This window comes from Antennarius striatus, chromosome 15 (assembly GCF_040054535.1).
Source record: "Antennarius striatus isolate MH-2024 chromosome 15, ASM4005453v1, whole genome shotgun sequence".
NCBI lineage: Eukaryota > Metazoa > Chordata > Actinopteri > Lophiiformes > Antennariidae > Antennarius > Antennarius striatus.
The window spans coordinates 16,741,503-16,759,395 of NC_090790.1; the positions used below are offsets into that span (position 1 = coordinate 16,741,503).

General features: G+C 41.0%; 1 protein-coding gene across 5 annotated transcripts in view; it reads left to right on the forward strand.

The window, feature by feature from the left end:
* The window catches only part of LOC137608024 (disabled homolog 2-interacting protein-like), a 100,796-nt gene that overhangs the window by 22,113 nt on the left and 60,790 nt on the right, over positions 1-17,893 (forward strand). For 2 of the 5 annotated variants that reach the window (XM_068333999.1, XM_068334002.1), the window contains exon 2: positions 15,526-15,647. In XM_068333999.1, the coding sequence (XP_068190100.1) occupies positions 15,526-15,647 (122 nt within the window). Of the gene's footprint in view, positions 1-2,636; positions 3,144-15,525; positions 15,648-17,893 lie in introns of those variants that run through there. The other 3 variants (XM_068333997.1, XM_068333998.1, XM_068334000.1) reach the window with 3 other exon arrangements.

Genomic DNA, 17,893 nt, shown 5'->3' on the forward strand with positions numbered 1-17,893 from the left:
TTTTGTCGAAACACATTTGAGTGTAATAGGAAAGAGTTCAACGGCAGACAAAGATTGCTTTCTCCCTTCCCCTTTACACCAAAATGGTGCAGGCTTTATTTTATTTAATTTTGTCTGTTGATCCATCCAGAGTTTTCGGTGCTTAATAAGTGTGACTGATCATGCTTCTTTGTTGTCTAATCCCTGAGACTCCTTTTGGTGTGCTCTGAACATCCTTCTGTATTTGTGGTCAGTATGTGTCACTTTCTGTGAGACGCACTACCAATGTGGAGAACGGACCACGTGAAATATTGATAAACCTGCCTGTCTTTCTTTTTTTCCCAGTTTCCCCCTCAGCTAAATATTTCACCTGCATGTCTAAAAGATATTGTAGAGCTTTAAAAATTCAGGGAGTGTCTCAGTTTGGAGACATAAGAATTCTGAATTCTGGATCACATGCTGGTCTGTTCCGTGGAGACAGAAGCGTCTGCATTTTGGTGCTGCTCACCTTCTGCCGGTGCTTGATGAATCTGTTGTCAGGATGCTAAATGTGTTGTGTGGATCAATAAATAAATAATACATAGATAATAGATGAAAAGCATTCATCTTGATAGGTTTTATTCTCTGGTCTTAGATGTGCCTGAAACACTTTGTACTTTGCAAACTTTTCCCGCTGTCCTTTTTTAAATGAACAGTTAAGGATGCTGGGAAGAAGGCAATTAAATGTACTTGTCGACACGTCTGCTTCTGATGTACGCCATCAATGAATGTAAAGAAACTCACAAATAGGTTTTTTTTTTTATTGTACAGCGTTCAAGTAGCCAATGAAGTGATGTAGAAAGATACAGCAGAGATTTGACGCAGCTGAGAATTAACGTTATAAATGTCTAATCGTGATATCCTTAAGGTTTCGTGGTAGCTTTCTGTTCATACTTTATTTTTGCACTTCCACTAATAAAGCACTCAGCTGGTGTTACTGATCCATTGTCATTAATAACCCTCATGTGAGTCCATCCTACTCTGGAGGAGTTGACGACTGGCCCTCACGTTAACACACAAACTAGTGGTTTACTTTTCCTTGACCCTTTATTGGCCCGTTTACTGCTCACTGGTGTCTTTGTCTTCAAACCAGGGGAGGCTGTTAGCAGCTTGCGAACTCTACATGACCCTGATCTACCGGTCTGCCTGTCTGTGGGCTCCTAACCCGTCTGACAAGACCTCATTGTAGGCACCTATTCCCTGAGCGACTGCTATACAACCGACCCGCCCTCGCACGTGTCTCTTTTGTGTGTGTGAATTACAGTTACCGCTAGCCACACAAGTTCAGCCGTAACTGTAATTTTTGTATTATGTGCCGTTCAAGTCCTAAAACTGCTTGTTGTCTATAGGCATCAGAGACCATTCTATGAGTGTCTTGAGTAAGGCCTTTAGAGTCTCTCCGATACCCAACATGAGTCTGAACTCTCCTCACAAGCGATGTACAACCTTTAATGGGACTTCGAAACACTCTCTGTGGGAGTGGGGAAACAGTCAAACCTTTCTTAGACACATATACTGTAGAATTGCATGTACTCATGACTGCTACCTGTGGTTGTAGGTCTATGAACTGAATTAATGACTAGAACGCCACGCAGCAGGTAGCATGATGTCCCCCACTGCTCTCATAAGCTAAGCACAACATCAGTGAACAATGGAGGAGCTGTAGGAGAAACTATTATTCAATAATTAAATACATTTCAGGCAGAGATGTGATTATAAAGAAGCAAAACTTTTTTTCTAAGGATGTTTCTTAGTATTTTTTCCACTCTTTCAACTCCATTTCTGTCTGTACTATTGATGTTTGATCATTGCCATTGGAAGATGATGATGTTTGTGTTTTCCCAATAAAACTGATGGGACTTTTATTGGAAATATCATCAGCCGTCAAGCAGGTAGAGGCTTTTTCAAAACTTCTAACCACGTCTTATGCCCTTGATGTGATTTAGTCATTCTATTAACTTTATTGTTCCATCCATGTCATTAAATACTATCCCAGTTATTTGCTGCTGGGATCATATCCTGAAAACCCATTGGAAGTCAACAGGTTGTAAATTCATCGTGTTTCATTACGTCAGGTGGTTGAGTACAATCCCTCTGCCTTCTTCGGAGCACGTGTTGATTGGCTGTTTGACATTCTCAGGTTATTTACATCTGCCTCTGATAGGCTGTCACTCCCTACGCTGTTCCTTTCTCGCCTGGGGAGACAAATTAAAGTGCTGTAAAACCAGGAACGCGACTAAAGCTGCGACTGGATCTGGAGTCAATAACAGGCGGGGGTGATGATGGTTTTCTTTCTTTTTTTTTTTTGGAGGCCAGACTTGTTTACTGCAGCAGATGTCGTGTTATCTGTGCATCTGTAATGTGTTAGTTGTGTTGATGGAGGGAAGTAAAACATTCTGTGATGTGATAACGGTCTGGGTAACTCCATTCCGCTGAAGCCCTCCTCTATGCGTGTTTTTCCATCAACCCAACTTTTTACTGAAAGAGACAAGAGAGAGGGAATGCTTTGTTGGGAACTCAAAGTTGAAGATAGGATCCTTGGGTCTCTGTAAGTTCTTTACAAGACCCTCCTGCCCCGCTTTACGGAACAGAAGGGTTGACTGTCTATAAAATTCCTTTAGTGTACTCTGGCACAGAGAACAGGAACAGCTTTCCTGTCATTCAGGATACACACTCACAGTATTCCGGACATCATGCCTCTGGGATCTCATTGTGGGAAACACTGAGGGGGGAGTGTTCAAAGGTGGAGCAAGAAGCCTGAGCCTGCAGGACGGGACACAAGCATCAAACAGAAGTGGATGCTTGATGGTTTCCCAATGGAGCGGAGTTGATCACAGCTCGGCCTAAACTCAAGTACCTGCGAGCGTCTGTGAGAGAAGTCTTCAGCAAAGTTCGCGATTAACAGAATCGAACTCCGTTACAGTATTGCCAGGATTTTTATCTGCAAGAGGACCTGTTTGAGTGCTCCTCGTTGGAGGGCTTCAGAGGGGAAACTACCACCATGGCTGGGGTGACCAGGAAGGGATCGGGGAGACCCTCGTACTACTACAGATTTCTGGGCAAGTCCAGACTGCAGCGTCAGCGAAGCCGGTCTCGCAGTCGCACCAGGCCGTCTGCAAACAGGGGTAATAATACCTACAACAGCTAGTAAAAGTTAACCATGCAGCAATTTTTGAGCGTGTACACAACACGACACTCGAGACATACACGAGACTCCATAAAACTCAGATTAAAGTACTGTAGCTGCACTAACAGGTCAATGAAAATTTAATTTGGAATCTTTTTAGTGCATATGGTGAAAGTGTTCAGTTCTACCTTTTTAGTCAGCTTGTTTTTGGAATCCTTGGTTACACTGTTCACTCTTGTGTTTGTGCTCTTTGGAGTGAAATGACAGTTTGGCGTCACTTTTGACACGGTGATGACACCCTCACTAAGACCTGACAGCTTGCTGCTCGAAGTCGACCCGCTCGGTTTCCACTTTGTAAGGGTCTGCAAATATTTGTTCTTGGCAACAGAGAGAGGTTTTGAATAAGACTTTGCTTTTCTGCAAAGTACGACTTCTTTTGTGTTGGCCCATGCCCTCAAGCACTCCGCTTCCTCGCTTTACTGCTTTTCTGCCCTGTACTTGCTGCTGGAGGCGGTGTTTGAACTGCAAGGTTACCGTGATAAGTCTCCCCTCGAGGTTTAGCTCCAGCCACGTGATTGAAGAGAGAAGAAGTACGCTCTCTTTGCAATCTTCAACCTGTTGAGTGAATTCCAACAAAACTTTGCAAACATACCAGTCAAGGTGTTGGTTGCCATGACTATAATGCAAACATTGTAGGGGCAATTAGCTGGGGCAAGATAACACTAGTCTCACTTTTCTGACACAGAAACTTAAGGTATTTTTACAAAAATAACTTGTAATGAACAAGAGTAGATTGTCTTCTGGGACTCTGTCGTGGCAGAGGGATAAACAGGAGATGTCGGGTCTGTGTGTCTCACTTTGGTTCTCCAGCTGATGAAAGAGGAGCTTTGAAGCCTCCCCTCTCTGTCATTCGGTTCTCAAAAGAACACACACACTCACATGAACACACACGCACACACACACCCTGCCTTGATCTTTGTGGCTAAGTGCAAGCTGTTCTCTCAGAAACCTTCACACACTTTATAACGACACAGACACACACACAGACACATTGAGGTGGTGACTGAGGTCGGTCCACAAAGAAAAAAAAAGACCATTAGGCAGAGAGATGCAGGCTTTGATTCCCGTAGTCGTAGTAACAAGCTTGTTGAGAGATGCTTCGGATTTACGACATCAAATTGATACCAGTCATCATATATCAAGTGGGTGAATTGTCAGGATTAGTTTGGTGATCGTTTGGCCTAATCGCCATTTGATTATTGGAGAGTTATTGAATGTCGGTGTAGCTGTCTGTGAAGTCAGATCGTGGCTAGGTCTATTTTTATATGTCTAAATTAAAGTTTCATGCTGTGACTCATATTCCAGAGTTGTATTAGTCATCCGGTTGCTTTTAATCAATATTTTTATATTAACAGCGGGAATCACTCATCGTGATGAACCTACTGAGGATCGTTATACAACCATGCAGTTCCCCTTAGCTCTACAGAGCTTCTTTTAACTCATGGTTTTTCCTTTCATAGCCTGGTAACTCTATCGTTCTGGCCGACTCTGACTTCTCTCATCATTTTTGTTTCCGGCTGCAGGCAGCTGTCTTCACCCACGCTACAAATTTTTTTCTCAAAAATTAGTGGAGACTGAAACAGAGCTGATAAAGAGACTTGCAATCACCAAGTGGCCACAGAAATGACTCCAGATGAATGCTAATGTTGGATCTGCTCCACGTGTTGGTGCAGCGTGTTTGGGAGAAACTTCAAGGCAATAATATTGTGCACACAGTTTCTATGTCTGCCTTCTCCTGGAAACTAAATCGATTCTTGCACGTCTTTGTCATGCAGCTGTGCTAATGTTAACATGTAATTTGAACGGTGGTTGCACGGCCAATAAATTTGATTTCTCCAAGGAAAATCAAGATTTTCCAAGTTTCTTGTTTGCAAGATTTAGATAAAATGAGTCCACCGCAGAAACCAGGTTATCTAAGTGCTTTGAAATGAACCAAATTAACTGAGTACCTCAATTTGATTTGCAGGGTATGCAACTTACTGGACTAAAACAGACATTTTACATCTGTTGGCTGCTGTCAGCTGACATGTCCAATAATTCTAATTTCACTTCACCATTATATTCATCACCATTGCAAGATGTACACACATAAACAGTGATTTCATCTTTGACCATGAATGTATATATTTCCTCTGAATCATTTTAAGGATGTGTGGAGGAAAAAAACATTTTCCGAGTAAACATTTTTATGCGCCTGGAGCTAGATGATGTGATATTGGTGAAATGTTTGCCAACCTTAAAAACCCAGCAGCGTGGTTTAAAAAAAATGCACTTTTGTTCACGTCACGAACTGTACATTGATTTGCAACTTAATCTTGAGGAAGTCGCTGTGGCTTATTCCGATACATACATAGCGACTGGGACAGATCAGGTGACAGTTGTATGAGCTCATGGGTTTTTGTTTCCTCAGCGTGTTGGTGCGTCATTATCAGTTAATGGAAAATCTTCTATCAGTTTGCTTCACGCTGGTGTCACCGTTTCCCCTTTTTTTTTGCTGAAGTTGGTGACATTTACATACAAAATTAGCGCTTATCTCAAAGAGAGAATGTCGAAGAGACAGGTAGAGAAAGGCAGAGTGGTATTGTTTGATCTGACATGCGTTGTTGGTGTCTTTTATACCTCGTGTTGCAAAGCATACTCTTTACCGTAAATAGAATAATGCATTTTTACGATCACGTCTCTTTTGTTGTGGCTCCATGGAAGAGCTGTGTGGAAGTTAGTGAACTATTCCTGAAAAATTGGATGCTTTTATTAAAGTTTGCACTTCTTGTCTCAACTCAAGTCAATCTGCTTATGTTGACCATCATGTTTTGTATGGTAACTGAGAGACTGACTATATGAACTTTGTAGATCTTGACACGAGGCCATTTTCAGGGAGCAGCTAATGCCAACCCTCACCCTAAAATAAAACATTTTTAATCTCAGTTAAGCATTGTATGAAAAAGACTTATTCTCCACTGGAGGTTGGATGAGTATATGATTATGATCTCCCTTCGTTTATTGGGTTTAGCAGCTAGAGCTGACATTCGGGTAGTCTAGCCTAGCTTCACAAGAAACGTGTAACCTGGCTAAATCCAAAGGTAAAAAAGAATAGTGTTTTTCTGTGCTTGCATCATTACTATCTGACAGAGCCAAAATATCACTTTGCTCCTCTCTTCAGGTCTTTACGTTAAGCTATGCTAACCATTCCCTAGATCCCGGTTTTAGTATGTGGGCAGAGTTTTATTGATCTTCTCATTTAACTTTCCTACAGAAGGTAAATGCTCACTTTACCCAGGGCTTAAAACCGCCTTCAAAGTTTTGGTGCTTTGCAGCTCAACATATCTGATTGATAAAACATCAAAATGAAATGTTGGAGGATGAACCAGCAGCTGCAGCACAAGTCAGGTCATGTCTGATTCCATGTGGATCCTGGTATTGCACAAGGTGGGCTTTTACAACACAGCAGCAAAAACGAGGAAGACTCACAGGAGGTGAAAGGAAAAAATAGAAGAGAATATAGAAAATAAAAGGTGAACGCAGAGCGGATATTTAACTACACCACCAACAGTGGGCCTGTTGGTGACGTCCTGTGGCCGGTCTTACAAAATAAAAGCATGATAAAGGTTTTCTTTGCAGTGACTGTAGATCCTGACTGTTTTAGTAGAAGTATTAATCAGAAATAAAATAACTTACTTTATGTAACAACGGTGAAGAAAATAACTGTTGGAACTGCTCGGTAGGGGCCCAATAACACAGTAACACCGACTGTCAGTGCACATTATCACATTCTGTACAAGTCATTACCAAGAAACACTTTTGATCTGGGCTCCATGCTTAGATTTTGTCAAGTAGTTCATGTTGAAATCAGATTTGTGTGTGTGTGTGTGTGTGTGTGTGTGTGTGTGTGTGTGTGTGTGTGTGTGTGTGTGTGTGTGTGTGTGTCTGCTGGGAAGTGAGGGCACAAGAAAGGCTGATGAATGGAAACCTGGCGAAGCAACACAGTCAGATCCCAATGAGTCAGTTTCCTGTGTCCTAAGACATTGTATACTCAAACACAGGACAGGTGGAAACAAGACTTTTTAATAATGTCTCATAGTTAACTAATATTAACACGAGTGAATTGTGAGTGCTTCGGAGTCGGTTTCAGAATCTGAACTTGACAGCAAGTTTGAGTCAGTTTTCCTGTTTTCTTGAAAACAGATTAGCCCTTTGATCTGTTTTGCCGTTCATGGCTGTGCTTCCTGCTGAGATGAAGGTTGTTCTGTTTGTTAAACAAAGGCTTTCCTAATCAACTCATGCAACCTCCATCTGATCGTTTTCACCTTAATTTTGACGGCATGCACCCACATCCATGTCACCTAATGTACCAAAGAGAGAAGTACTTCCATGGGTTCTGTGTTGTAGGATGAGAAGTTTGCCTCTGAGATTATATTACAGGAAGCGGATATATGAGACATAGAGCAGGGACAGTTCATATTGCAATAAAGCAATGAAGTGAAAGCTGGAACTGAGCGCATCATCTGAAAGTTTAACCCAGGATTACTTCTTGATCTCTGTCTCATCCCTGAAGCCTGTCCTGGAACACCATCCTTTCTCGGATTGGTGAATCACGGAGATGAGACAGATGACGTGTTGCTTCTGATCGCCCTCCGAGTCCAATAACAACGGAACAGGTGCCGGCTGATCCTTTTTTTAATCAATGGATATCAACTCAGATTTCAAACCAGAGCTGGGGAACACTTTTGGAGAAATAGCTACACAACTGTTGAACGCTCCGTCAACGTACAACATGTAATATCTGCAAGCAAGCAGGTATTTTCACATGCTGATGTAAACTGACACGCAGAGTCAAAGTTGGAAAGTCAGACCCAAAATTTAGAGAAACGAAATGGTAGCCATCTGTCATTCACAGCTGTGTTTGCAAAGCATTCTGGGATTGTTCTGTCATCCTTCATAGAAACGGTTAACACTAACTCACACAGTAACACACAAGTGGGATAAGATGAAGGCCGGGTTGGGATTGGGCCTAAAGTAGATGGTAACCTTTCTCTAACACACTTTTGGGTCTGATTAGTGATTGCTCCTGTTTGTTTGAATTGCAAGATCTGGACAGTATAAAACATGTAATTAAGCAAATTTTAAGTATTTCATCTACCGTCTTTGAAAACAGATCTTGATGATCAGGCATGTGTAATATGGATGACAATATTTCGGAGAGCTGTGATCTCCTATTTGGTAGCATTATCACTTGACACAGGGTGTTTGCTTCTTATCTGCACGGTGCTGTTGAAGTCGGTAGGATCTCCGTTGGTAGTAGTAGAAATGCTGCTGCTGCTTTGGCCGCTGCACACACACAAACTTCCTCAATCCGCAGCCCACTCTTCCCCTCCGCCATCTCTCTCCTCTACCTTCCAGTAACACTGCAGACAACCTAACGTGATATAACCAACCAGACAGACCCTCTCTCTCTCTCTCTCTCTCTCTCTCTCTCAATACAACTTAATCAAGTGTAGATTTTGACAGGAAACAATTTTGTTCAAATGGGACGACTGTATAGACACCAGTGGTTGAAGTCCTTTGTGTCCACAGAGTCTCACCAAGGAGACATAGAAACACGTCTTTATCAGACCATTGACAAATACGTCATCTCAGAGGTCAAAAGTCCAGCAATATCCTCGCAATTCAGTGTTAACAAGGGGAAAAAAAGGTCCTGTCTAGCACTTCAGCTCCAGCACGCTTTTACACTAAGCCATAAAGCCATTCAAACATGCGTTGGTATTGCAGTATCATCCGCCGTGACCTCCATTACATGGTTCACCTTCCATCTGAGGGTCCAATATCCCACTAATAAGGCTATCGTCGCTGACAAAAAGGGGAAAGTAAAGAAACTTTCTTGCAGATGTTCTTTGATTGCCTTTTGCAGTTTTTATTCCATGGATAGTTGTTTTTTTGTTTTTTTTTACTGCATTATCAGCTGTCAAGATATCTTCTAGCCGTCTTAAAATTGAGGGTGAAAGCAGAAGAGAGACGTATTTGTGAAGGAGGGAGGATGATAGTCCTTCAGGTAGAAAGAACACGGTAAACACAGCTTGACAGCTTGTGCTTTTCTTTTTTTTTCTTTTTTTTTTTTTGCACGTTTCACTGGCCCACAGAGGATGTGTGTGCATATGTGTGCGTTTGATTCGCCTCTCATTTTCCCTCCTGTCATAACGCTATGGAGGCTCTTTCTCAGCCCAGAGGGTGCAGACTTCTTGAAATTCAGACCTGTACTGCTATCGCTAACAAGATCCTGTACTCAGCTCTCTGTTCATTAACTCGCCGAGCTCGGGATTATTTTCCTACCTTGTTCAAATATACATTTTTAAACATGCAGCGGGTAATTTTTGTCGGCTCCCCTTAATGAATAATAAACTCCATAGCTTGATGATGAAGTAAAGCGTGAGAACAGGGCACATGTATTTTTTGTTTATTCAGAAATAGGTAAAATTTTAATTAATCTGTGTCAGCTTTAATTAAGGAGTTGAATAATAATAATAATAATCAGATGTACTTTCCACTGGCACGTCATCTCACCTGACATAAATGAGTGATGACTGCGATAATTATACTTCAGTGTTGTCTTAAAGATTATTCCTAAGAGGAAAGAGGTACCACACTGGAACTAAATTAAAATATCATCAATTCCATCAGTGTTATATTTGTTTTTTTTCTATCTCTAAGCAATCAGCCCCAATTTATGTCACATCAGTATCAATATCATGCTCATGTAAAGCGTATTTACCAGTCTGGACTGTGAGATAAAAGTTGCTCTTTTATTCACCTATGGGTATGTACATATGCAAACAACAGTAAGCAAATATGATTTTGGATCACATGATATGCCTGAAATTGGATTATTATTCTCAGTATGCAGCTGTATTTTACTCTGAAAGCTTTAAATGCATAAATGCGACAACATGTGCACAGATGAGTTTCAAAATTGGACAAAATGGAATTATGATTCCTTATAAATAATAAATTATAAGTTCTTAGTAGTAGCAACAGTAGCATCTCAGCTAACACCCCTCTCTACATTTTCTGTGTTCTGTTGATTTTTTATTTGTATTAGCTGCTAAATGCTATTGGCTGTTTTTATGTCCCGGGCTGACACAGGTCACAAAACTCTTTGCGAAACATGTTTATGATCATCTGATTTGATGTTGCAGTGCAGCATGTACAGTTAAATGCATTTAGTGTTATATGATATCATAATATACAATATATAATTATAGAAATATCATCTTCAGTGGCAAAGTTAAAATCTGCTTTTATTCATGTGCAAAGAATCATCAACAAAAAGGTCTACCTCAGCAAAGGGATTATTAGTGTAACATCAGCAGTACAGTGTAGATACTGACTGCTGTGTTCATGTCGCTATCATTTGTAGGCAGATTAAATTCCCCGTGCAACAACAACTTGCTTACAACAACCTCTGTGAGTTTCCTCTTTCATCATCGAGCCCCTGAGCTCAGCCAGCTCCTCCAGCGATAAAACAACACAAAGCCCATCACTCCAGGCAAAAAAAAAAAAAAAGAACAATTTGTTCGGAGAAAGTCACCTATTATTATATTAGCGTGACACATTTGCACAGCAAACAGAAGTCCTTATGCAAAACATTTTTCATGTTCATTCCAGTCAACGGTGTTTGCGATGCACTGCCGGCACAGCATGTCTGCACAGTTCAAGCATTCATCCTGTTTGTCTCACCACATTTGAGAACATTGACAATCACAGAAAATGTTCACATATAGGAGAGGCTTTTCCTCCCACACCTTCATCTGCAGTCATTTTTCAGTTTGTAATATCCTGTGTTGGTGAGGCCTTAGAGGAAAGGAAGGTTAGCGGATAGCGGTCATTGAATGGAGCTTGCCTGGTTGGGCAACACAAAGGAAATGTGCTGACTGACCCATGTTAATAGGAAGGAAGATAAAATTAAGTATAATATAGTGATTGATAAATGGATGATAGATCAAACTAACAAGGCCAGCTTTTTAACGTAAAAGCTAAGGAGGAGCTGGTAGGAAACTGCATGTTTCCTCCTTGCCTCCACTTTTTATGCTAAGCTATGTTATCAACCAGCTTGAGTTTTGTTAAATGTTAAATAAATATTTTCCCTCCTTTAAAGTCATTTGTTGACAATAACAGATGAGCATAGAGGTGCTGCCCTGAACGGTAGGTGTTTTGGAAAGAGTTAAAAGAAGGTACTGTACGTGCGATGAAGAGGTGATTTCAATCAGATGAGAATGCAGTATGTTTAGATGAAGATAAAGATGTGACGGTACAATAAGAAAATTCAGAAGGGAGCATCTATCGGAGGCCCGTGGAGGGAGGAAAGTCTATTAGCAAAGGCAAAAAAAAAAAAAAAGTTATATAAGCAAGTCAAGGAAGAAAAGGCAAATAATAAAGATGAGAATGAAATCATATCCAGGGAGTCAACTCGAGCTTAAGGTGTAATAAATAGACCTTAAGGCATCCGGAAAGTTAAGAGGTGCGTCACCTTTAGAGACAACAGCTGCCTGTTTGAACTCTGACCCTGTAATTGACCTTAGAATTAGATCCTTGGACTCAAGATGCAAGCAAACATCCACCTTCACATTTCCCAAATGTCCTGATCCACAGCTGTTCAGCAGACCCTAAACAGGAAGCTTCAACAATATGAAACCAGCTACCACATGTCGTACAAAAGAGCCCTTTTATATTTTACTTTAGTGTTTTAATTGAAGTTTTATTAAGACCAAATGTCTTTTAAAATGTGTTTGCTGCTGGTTAGAGGGTTGGATTCAGACGCAGGAGTGTCTGTCTGTAATTTTCCATGTATTTGTAGAGATGCATTACATGCAGATGGTGAAAACATGTGGACGTGCACTCGGCAATTAGTTCACATCTAAGTGATTTGTGCGCGTGAGTTTTCCTCTAAGTGCTCGTGGCGGCCATCTGTGCAGAAATGTGACGGTTTACAGTAAGGAGTCAGCAGGACTGGAGGAGCAGAGTCACCCAAGTTTCATAGAGGAGAGGAGCAGAACTTCATGCTCCTGATTAAAATCGGTCTGTGCTCATAATTACCACACAATCTCTCTTCCCCGGATGCTTTTTGGACCTTAGCGGATGAAATATGCTTGTTGCCATGACAACAATATTTAAATACCACCACAACATCTCGGCGATGAAGGCAGATAGAGTTATTTTTTTACCTTTTTTGAAATGTTCTATTGGTATATTAGTTTTTAATTCATTTGCTCCATTGATTAACCCACACATTTATATTTTGACAAAATGTATGTCTATATTTTAAGTCTGGACACTGGAACACATTTTTGAATCAAACTTAACTCACAAAATCGTGGATTTGACTGCTACAGTATGAGTTTGGAATTAAATGAGACTGACATGACATGACTCCACACATAAAAATATTATCATTTGAGCCTCGTATTTTGTCAGGTGAAGTGGAAAAAGCAATTGATGGTCCATATTTAACTGATGCTGCTGCTATAATCCACTGGGAGATCTTTTATAAGTTCATGCATTTCAGTTTGACTTTCATTTTGCCTTGCAACTTAACAAAGAAACTCCTTCAAAAGCCTTCTGGCCTAGTGCTTTATTTGGACCCGCTCTCGTCAGTCACCTCCTGAGTCCTCTATCCGTTTGCTCATAGAGGGATGTTGAAATTGCTAAAACATAGCCTTTTAAGCCACCTGTAGAATATAAACCAAGACAGGATTAATATGTCTCTGATGCAGAGGCTGAGTTAGTTTGAAATCAAATCCTCTTGACCTCCACAGAACAATGAACGACTGCTCGGAGAATCCTAATTTTCTTGGGTTTCAGTTTTATGGGTTTGTTGTAACAACAGATTACGTCCGCTCCCCGTCAGAGCGTTTTCTGTTTCTTCTTGTGCCATTTGTTGATGCCAGATGCATTAATGTCGGGCTCGGAGTCGTGTCGGTCGGGATGTGAGCCAGCGCTCTGCACAGTGTGGGACCAGCCATTCCTCCATTTGTTCTTCAATTACAGCACGCGCTAATTCAGTCGAACGACCTGTTAAACAGCAGACAGCTAATTCTGCACAGCTCAGCTTGATGAGCTAATAGAATAGTTGAGCACACAAACACCCCACAAAGTCAAGTGTGTGTACTTTTTGTTTGGCTTATTAGAGATGATTTATATGCAAATATTGCGTGCGGCACAGAAAGTTTTCAGGCTTTGGTAATATCATTGGAGAATTTGATCCCTGTAGTCCTCATTTATTTCAATGGCCCCTTATCAAGCCTCATTTTCTACAATAAAAAAAGTTGGTTGCAGTCGGTGGCGTGGCTTTCATTACATGGATTAATTTGTCAAATGTAGCCCAGTCAATTTAGTTCACTTTTACAATTGAATTGAGAAAGCATTGAGAAATATAAGAAGCTACCATATTCAAAACACACCCAAGTTTAATATCCAGAGTTCTGATGAAGAATTAAATTATATTAAATATTCTCCAGTTCTAAATAATTGTTTCGTATCTGTGAGGTGCCGTGTTAATCGAGGTTATTCACAACATTTAATAACTTGGAGTTGAGCGATGTTACGCATCAAATGTGATGATTACATGAGCATTCAGCAGGGATGCAGAAAGTTCCCAGCGTAATGATCCTCATTTTACCCCCTTAGACCAGGGGAGTCAAACTCATTTCCATGAGGGCCACATCAGCATAATGGCTGTCCTAAAAGGGCCAGATGTAACTTATAAATGTAACTAAATGTAACTCAATATAATGTAAAATAAATGTAACTATTCCTTATTGTTAAATAACTCTGAATTTATTACTTATTCAAGTTACAAACATTACAGTTGCACAGAAAAATCTAGGTTTCCCTGTTGTTCTTTTGTCGCATTATGAAACCCACAGAATTCCATCAAACACAAGTTTAGGACATTAACTTTGTTCAAAACGTTTTTGTCAATTTTTAAATGGGCTTAATTACTGCATTGTGGGAAATGTAGTTTATGGTCAAAGCACACTTTTGACCTATTCATTTTTAGACACTGACTTATACTCTCGCAGGCCACATATAATGACGTGGCGGGCCACATTTGGCCCCCGGGCCTTGAGTTTGACACATGTGCCTTAGACCATATGTTAAGATCTTGGCTCAGTTCATTCACCGCTGCATGTCGCATTGGGTCTGTCACAGTTAGAAATATGAGGTTATTTGTCATACACCCCTGTTTTTTTCCATCTATTTTATACTCTTATTAATAATGACCAAAGTGGCACTCAGTCATCAAACAGCTGAAACAGACATGAAAGTAAAGATGGAAGTATGTTTCTGTCACTTCCCACATTGATACAGATTGTTTTGATCATCTGTGATGGCTGTAGTTACAATTCTCTCTAGAAAATTCCTGCTCTGTTACGTTTTCACTCCACCATCATGTTACATCTCAACTCCAAAATTATTGAATTACCCTATCTTCAAGCGGCAAACACCTGCTTCAACATGTAGTGAAGTGTGAGGGAGGGAGGAACGGAGAGGATTTTCATTCATAGTAGCCACACATTAAATGTTAATTCAATTAATATCAACTGAAGAGTCATGAATATTATTACATGAAGGACCGTCCTCATTAACAGCACAGATCAGTGTCTGACCCACTAACACACGTGTACCAGAAGTTACATCTTGTCTACACGGGGTCATCTGCGGTTCTCTTACTCACTTAGCGTGTTGATGGCATGTTCTGTAGCTGTTATGGCTAGCTGCAGTCTGCTGAGACATGTGTGATCCACGTCTTTCACATTCCTTTTGGACTTGTCCAGATCCGCTCCACTCACATGCACCGTTTTGTTTTTCTGCAGCGATCTGATGGTCTGTGTCTACAATAAGAAAAAGAGCATGACATAAAGAGAGAACAGATAAGGTCTGTGAACAGGGTAAGGATAAGGAAATCAAGAATGGAATGCAGCTGAAAGGACCTGAATTGACTCATTGTTCCATTCACAGAGGAACGGTTAATGTACAGTAAAGAGTCCAGTGTTAACGTGATAATCGCCTGTGGTTGCGTGTTCTCACGCTCAATTTGCATTTGATCTGCACTCCATGTACTGATGTTGAATGCTTTAAACGTCCAGGTGAAGGTCAAGGTCACATACTGTTTGTTCTGGATTAAACCCAGGTCAACGTGCCGCTCCTAAAAATATAAGAACTACCACTCTGAGCTGTCTTTATTCTAAGCTAAGCTAAATGTCGCTAAAGGAAGTGAACAGTTGAACTCTTTAGAGCTTCACACATCAACGGTCTCGCTCTGTTTCCAGAGTCTCCTCCGGAGAGGACGGGGCGGAGGCGCAGCGTGCCAGGCAACTCCTCGGACAAGACCACGCCCACCATGGAGGCCACGCCCACCGCCGCCACACCTTTCAGAGTCACCGTGAGTACTGTGAGTCTATTTCACACGTCATCTCTACGTGGTGTGCCGCCTGGCGTCGTCTCACCCTGTCTTACAGGGTCGATCTGGTGTCCAGATGGACTCATTCCAACCCCCAAACTCATTCCATCAAATGTTGGAATGGTGCCTTTGATGTTTGACAGCTACACATCACACGTCTGCACATCTGCCTTTTATATCGAACACGCTGTCATCCAGCGGCTGTCACACACACACACACACACACGTCAATGCATGACACTTGAGCATTTTAACATGCATTATGTACATCACCTGCAGAAGCAACCCACTCAACTCACCAAAAGGAACATCACCTCTCCTCTGCATCCGACACACACAGGGAGTAACCCGTTGTCTGTCATGGCGCTCTAATTAAAATCTTGTATGCATTCTGCCATGTTTAATTCAATAGATAAACATCCAGTTAATGAAGCAAAAGTCTCACCATGAGTCATCAATTTAAAGCTAATTAGCAATTAGCAATGCATATTTCCACGGATAAATAATAAGTGCGAAGATGGCGACCTGGAGCTGAACTGTAAACACTTGATGTCAGGAAAAGCAGGGCTCAGCAGTCGAATACAAACGAGATGCCGTCTTTACGCTAACTTCCAACCTAACTGGGCAAGATAGAGGCTAGAAGAAAAAAAAAATTTTTCTTTCTCCAAATATAAAATCTTGTCATCTGTTCTTGTCACAATTTGCTCTCTTCAGCACTCAAGAGCTGCCCCTGAAAGTTTTTTTTTGTCTCCTCTGCAAAAAGTTGAGAAAGCTTCTCAGGCTACAGTAAATAAATAAATAAATAAATAAATAAGTATAAGGAGGCAGGACCCTCGGGTGTTGGACCACCTGCAGAGTGACAATAAAGGAGTTGCACATTTAAAATTACCACAGCTCGATGACTCAGAGATCCGGTCATATAAAAGAAAATGGAAATGTTGTTCCGGCAGATTCTGAATTCCTACCTGCTGTGTGTGTTTGTTCTTTTTCTGATCAGGCTGTTTGTCCTTTCTTATTTTAGACTGATTTTTTTTTTTTTCATAAGGCAGAATAAGAATTGAGCTTCTGACAATTTAATCGGTGAGTCGATTTAGAGAGATTTAAAACCGAAAGAAAAGAATAAAATGCTTTTCGAAGACAGAAAAGGTCAGATAGCTGGGCTAAATATTGATTAAGTGTCGCTTCAGAAGCTGAAGCACCGCACCAAAGTCATCCAGACTCAATCACACGACCACTTTACTTATTTCTGTAGTCTTACTGCTGAACAGTAGTGTCATGTTGCACAAAGAAGACATCCTCAGTCATGTTTTAATACTTTCCTGCACTTTTTCTTCTGCTGCCACCTACTGGCCTGTAGTCGTAACACAGCTAACCAAGTTCCCCACTTTGCCATCAAGTCCTGATGGATACAAATAAGATTTCTCTTCAGTGGATACATCAGATACCAGTAGATGAAATGGATAAACATAGAGTTGTGGGAGACACAATGCAGTGTTAGGATAGAGGGAGTGGGTAGAGACAATTTGATACACAACAAATACAAACAGGAACACATGCAGGCAGGAGATCATATCCTCTCTTGCATCTCCACCACTTTTAGCAATGACAAACCACCTCTCGCTTTTCTCCCTCCAGTGAAAAGAGAGTTGTGGTGACATCTAAAGTACTCCTCCTAGGCCTTGAGCTAAATCTGTCACAATATTTTTCTCTCATGTTCTTCGCAGAGACAACGTTCCATGTCTGCGCACAGCAGCGGATGCCACGCACAAACACGGCAGCTCTTCTCACAGAGCAATAGCTCAGAAACTATCTCTAACCAGGAAAATAAAACCTTTTTTTTTCTCCCCCAGAGCCAATCAGGAATTGAATAAAATGTTGCACATTAATGTAAAACTTACAACTTGGTAGTTGTTTGTCATTTAGTTGTTTTAAAAGGCGACAAACAAACCTTTTAAAGTTTGTCACATCCTGCTTGATTGTGGTAACTGGCTTGCTTTATTCTCAATTGTGACTCAAGTCCTCATCCAATCTCTCTCTGACTCCCCCCCAAGAAAAAAGCAGGGGGTCCTAATTGGACAGACATGTCTCTTGTTTTCATCAGGTTACGGGTTGATGTGGAAGATGGGAACACCCTGCTGATTGCCCCGCCTTCTCATTCTATCAGCCCTAATTACGGATATCGAAAAAACTTTTTGCATTTACTTAAATTTTGTGAAAACAAGAAAACAAAGTGATAA